Below are 5,889 nucleotides of genomic sequence, written 5' to 3' on the forward strand. Positions count from 1 at the left end.
GAAAAAATAGTAGTTAACCGAAAAATGATTTCCATTTGACAAAAAATGCTTAGTAAATTTCAGAAAATAATTTAAGCTTTTTAAAAGCGTAAATCATTTCTCCCAGACAGCAAACGCATTCGAGTCTCTTTTAAACAACGCAGTCGACCTTCACGTTCAAGCAGTCGACCACCACTGAAATCTGGCCAGGGTCAGAATCCGACAATATTCGGTTACTGCCCCCGGATTTCAGCCACCTTCGTTGGAATTCGGTTAGCCCAGATTCCAGCGAACAGAATGGTCGAATTCCGACCATCTTGTCAGAATCTTGCCAGAATCTAGCCGCTCTGGTCGGATTCTGGCCAAAACAGTCAACTTCAGGCCTACTAGCTGAATTCCAACACAAATGGCCAAATTTCGACCACCTTTGCCGAAATCCGGCCAACCCAAATTTCGACGAAACTGTCCGGATCTCGACCTTTATCCCAAAATCCAACAATAGTAGCCGAAATTCAGTGAAAGTGGCCGGAATCTTGCCGGTTAGTGACAAATCTCGTCACCAATGATTTTTATATTATTTTACATTAATATTTCTATGTTGTGAATAAAAATTAATTTTTATAAGTTAATATGATTTAATGAAAATATTATTTGAGATTTTTCACAAGCGACAAACACCCTAAAATTTTTTCAGCAAACACATTTTCCTGAAAAATGACTTCTCTAAAACTATTTTACGACAAAAACCATTTTAGATTCAGATTGGGTGAAATTACAAGGATTAAATTTGAATTTTTCCTACTCTTTCTGACGAAAGAAAACAGGATCCCAGCCAATATATATTTTCCTCCTAGCGATAAGAATCGGTAAGAATCACCCAGGAAAAAGATAGAAATAAACAAAAAGCAAACAACAAAGCTCATAATAAGCTCGAAATCAACGCATGCTATATAACTTCCAAGCTTAAACCTCACAAAAGTCTCTCAAATAAAACAAATTCTGGAAAATATGCAGTACTGAAATATAAAAATTATAAAGCTAGTGTTTCATAATTAACCACTGCATCCACTAACAAAACTCCTTAACACAGGAAGCCGCTTACTTCTCTGAAGAATTGGGTCCCCGCTTCTTCCCGAATCCAACGACTGTAGGAGAAACCAACAAAGACTCATTAGTCAGTTGCTTGATAGCTAAATACAACTCATATAAAATCAGTCAATCGATAGTAATAGATTTAGGGTCATTTATTTTGGTTGATAGATATATACGACTAACATATGAGAGTGTTTTCACATATTTACTTTTTGTGTGCTTAGGGCAACTTATCTCTATTACCTCTATATATATATATATATATATATAAACGAAAAAAAAAAAAAACTGAGAGATTGAACCCGTAACATCGACCCTTGGCCCCTTTTCCCCTTTTTGTGTGAGGAAAGAGATGGCCCATTTGATCCAACGGCCACTGGAACATTTCACATGACTAGAAAAACTCTTAATTTCACATGTATAGCAAAACATCCTTAGCTAACCATGATTCACACCAACAACCTATACTCTATCACCGGCAGCCTAGAATTTTAAATCCAGCAAAATCAATAACAGACTTGTTAATAGGGCTGTACAAGCGGTAGTGATTAGCGGTTATTGTCTCCAGCCGCATCGCCTTAGGCGGTTAGCAATTTTAAATGACTGCACTGCTCGTCTAGGGCGGGCTGTTACTAACCGTCTTTACCGCCGGTTAGCGGTTATTTATGCCCAAACTACATCGAGGTAACCGCCTGTCACGTATTAGCCTTTTGGGCATATTTTGGTGTTTTGGACCTGTTTTTTTTTATAAATAAGAAAATTTCATTAAAAAAAGCATAAGGCGCCCCTAAGTACACAGGAAGTATACACAGGAGCAACTCAGCTAGCCCACATGAAAAACCCATAAGAAACTACATACCCACAACACCCAAAACCCACATGAAACCTAAGATACAATAGAAACCCTCCAACAAACACCCAAGATACAAAGTAACCCCCATAATAAAATAAAACCCAATAGAACCCCCTGTTTTAGACGGTTTTGGGACTGTGACGTTGTTTTGGTATTAAACACCACTACAACGTCGTGTATATATATAAAACCACATCTGCCTACCCTACTACCAATAACTGCACCGCCCTAGGCAGTTAGTTGGAAAAAGCCAACCACCTACCATGAGTTTACACGGTTAGGGGTTGTGGCGGTTAGTAGTTATTAACGATTAATAACGCCAGTCTGTACAGTCCTACTTGCTAGGTAAAGAAATTTCTTCAATGAGCAGGCTGTGATACTGTTAAGTAGTTCAATAAGAATAAAGCAAACCATCCTTAGCTATCCATAATTCACATACATCGACCCACCTACAACCTACATGCTATCACTGGCACCCTAGAATTCTAAATCCAGAAAAATCAGTAACAAACTTGTTAGGTAAAGAAATTTCAACAATGAGCAGGCCGTGATATTGTTAAGTAATTCAATAAGATTAAAGCAAACCATCCTTAGCCATCCTTAGCCATCCATAATTCACACCCACAACCTACATGTTAATCACAGGCAGCCTAGAATTCTAAACCCAGCAAAATCAGTAACAGAATTGTTAGGTAAAGAACTTTCAACAAGAGTAATGTGATGGTAACCCATGTAGGAATCCCCAAAGGACAGCACACCATGCTAGGCCACGTTACTTGGTCATGGAAGGTGAGAGCATAAATGAAGCACATGGGAACGTGGAGGACTTAGAGGTGCTAGACATGGGGAGTTGGACACATGAAGATCGTGGCCACATGAAGGACTCTAGATGTGGGTAGTGGGATGCTGCATGCAATTATGACGTGGGTTGTGGGTTATTTACTTTGGTTAAGAGTTAGTATGTTGTTAATAGTTATCCTTGTGTATCCTTGTTATACACGACTAGTCAACGTGGGTAGAACCATGATATAAGTAGTTTCCTTATTGCATGGGTAGTTATTTCGTAAGTTAGTATAAGACTAGGACTAGGAGTAAGGTTCGGTATTGAATAATGTATTGAAATTTGTCATTATGGTTTGTATCCAGCCCTAATTGGATTCATTATCTATCATTGTGGTCTCTCCAACCTAAAAAGAGCTATCAAATCTCATCTCACATCACTACCCAATATCGGGTACCTGTCATAATGTTGTCATACAACTTGACAACTTGATAATGCGACAGTAAAAATCAGTCATTGCACTCGCAAAAGAAAAAAACTTAGTTTCACTGGTGCATCATCCCAATTATATAGCAGTCTACTACATAAGATTACTCTTTCAACAATGTGCAGACCGTGATACTGTTGAGTAATTCAATAAGATTAAGAATAGGACTATAATTTATGTCAAAATAGATGTATATACAAATGGTCAGGCAGATATTCTTCTTCTTCTTTTTTGTTATGTTTCTGTTTTTTCTAGTGTAAAATGTTGAGCTCCAGTGTTTATTAAGATCTGTGTGATGCGGCTAAATTTATTTACAACACATCATTTTTCAATCCATACAACAAATAAAATAGGTAAATACTGTAATAACGACACTTCAGTCTTTCCAGAAATGGTTTCATTAATTGCCCCTTTTTTTTCCTGATAAATAATCACATACAAATTTTCCCAATTATTTTTTTTTTAATTCCAAACTTTCAAAAATCAATGGAAATTTTAGGCATATAAAAATGAGAAAGATGGGAGAGAGGAATAGAGTGATAAACTGACCGGCGGTGACGAAGCGGCGATTGTACTGCATGCGCTTGTGGGCGCGGCCTCGCGGCTTCTTCTTCTTGTCCTGCTTGGCCACCTTTGGGGTCTGACCCCTCACCTTCCCGGCACGTGCCAGTGATCCGTGAACCTTACCTGCTCACAGTTCACACCCCGAATCAAAATCCTCCATAGCAATATTTTCAATTTATAATCATAACCATGTTTTGAAGGTATGCATTAATAAATAACTCAGGGAAGAGAGGCTCAGATTACCCATGATTTACTCTTGGTACTTCTTTCTCTGATGGACGCGCCGGCAAACACAGAAAAGGCGACCGAGTGTTCCTCCGTTGCTCTTTTAGGGTTAGTGTTTCGTGGGAGCATATAAAGTGGGGGTCCGTGAAGATCAAACGGCTGAGGATGGTTTACTCGAAGAGAAATGAGATGGCTGACCTTATACGCCGTCGTTTGCATTTTAATGAGGAAAATTGTTGTCGTCTTTTTCTTTTTCTTTTTCTTTTTCTTTCGGGTAAATGTCTAATAAATCTCTGAATCGAAGTATTATTTGAATTCGATCTCTCACTTTTTTAAAGTTAGTATTCGGTACTTAATTTTTTTGCGAATTTAAAACAGGTCATTCCGTGATTTTTTTCTGTCCTTTTAACCTTTGTTAGTACCACATCAGTATTTTCGCTACATCATCTCAAAATACTATTATTTTATTTAATTATTAATTTAAAAACTTAAAATTTTATTTTATTTGTTAAAAAAAAAAAAAAAAAAAAGTAAGGGATTTTGGGGAAAGGGTGGCTTGCGAGCCACCCCCGAGGTGGTCAGCTCCACCTTTGGGGTGGCCGCGCGACCACTCCCGACCACTGGCAGGTGGCCGTACGTCTACCATCGGTCCCTGGGGCAGCCGCGCACCACCCCTATATCCAAGGGGTGGCTTTCGGGCCCGACCACTTGGGTGTGGCCGCGCAGCTACCCCCGGTCCCTGGGGGGGTGGGTCGCGCGCCACCCCTAGATCTAAGAGGTAGCTTTCGGGCCATTCCAAGCGCGCAGCCACCCCCAACCACTGGGGAGTGGTAGCGCGGTTACCCCTAGTCCCTGGGGGCGGCTTTCGAGTCACCCCTAGATCCACCCCAGGTCAACCACCTCTAGAGTTGCTCGCGACCCCCCCCCCCCCTCCCCCCCAAAAAAAACCCCTATTTTCTTTTTTCTTTTTTTAAAATTATATTTAAAGTTTTTAAATAAATAAATAAATATATATATATATGTTTTAATATGATGTGGCGAAAATGTTGACATGGCATTAACAGTGGTTGCAAAAATGGACAAAAAAATCACGAAAAGACCTGCTTAAAATTCACGAAAAAGTTAAGTGCCCAATATTAACTTTCAAAAAGTGGGGAATTGAATTCAAATATAATACCCCCGAAAAATTTAAAATATTTTTATTATTATATGAGAACTCAAAGAAATATTTTTGGAAATTAAAACGACACTAATAAAAAAATAAAATAGGATTCCTCATAATTATTGTGGGCCATGAGTTGTAATGACCTTCTCATCTAAACCAATTATTTGGCCTCATTTTATTCTGCTGGCCCAATTTGGTCAATGCCATAAAAAGGATCATAAGTTAAAAATTTAAAAATAATAATAATAAACCATTTATTATTTCAGCTCCTCCCCCTACACGTTGTTAAGCCCCATCGCCACTTTGCCAAAGCTCACGCCGCATTGCAATTTCTCACATAACACGTTGAAGACGTGCAGCTATGCCTTCTACCTCCATCTTCCTATAAAACCCAAATGAACACCTTCTTCTCTTGACCTCTTCTAAAGACAACCAACAGCCGAGAGGGAGATCAGAGAGACCAAGAGGAAAGAAGAAATAAGAGATAGAGGAGAGTGAGAGATTAGAGAGACCGAAATGGACAAGGAGATTAGAGAACTTGATTTTCTTTATACCCAAACAAGGAGAAATTTGTTTTTAGGTAGAAGTAACTAAGATTTCGCTCAGAATCCAAGTAAGGGAACACTACTTCAAAACTCCAGCGAAGTTTTAATAAAATTTTTGGGAAAAATACAATTTAGCCTCCCAAACTACCATAATTTCACTGGAAGGCTCCTCAAACTACTAATACTTGCATTTTGACC

The 5,889-nt window shown here is 38.8% G+C and overlaps 1 protein-coding gene across 1 annotated transcript; it reads right to left on the minus strand.

Moving 5' to 3' along the window:
• Positions 1–904: 904 nt before the first annotated feature.
• Positions 905–4,150, minus strand: LOC133864084 (small ribosomal subunit protein eS30z/eS30y/eS30x). The gene is made up of 3 exons (XM_062300291.1): positions 4,000–4,150; positions 3,742–3,879; positions 905–1,124 (listed from the first exon to the last, which is right to left on the minus strand). Exons 1-3 carry the CDS (start codon positions 4,001–4,003, stop codon positions 1,078–1,080), a joined length of 189 nt encoding a protein of 62 aa, XP_062156275.1. The 5' UTR covers positions 4,004–4,150; the 3' UTR covers positions 905–1,077.
• Positions 4,151–5,889: the final 1,739 nt, after the last annotated feature.

The sequence above is a fragment of the Alnus glutinosa genome, chromosome 3, assembly GCF_958979055.1.
Source record: "Alnus glutinosa chromosome 3, dhAlnGlut1.1, whole genome shotgun sequence".
In the NCBI taxonomy this organism is placed as follows: Eukaryota; Viridiplantae; Streptophyta; class Magnoliopsida; order Fagales; family Betulaceae; genus Alnus; species Alnus glutinosa.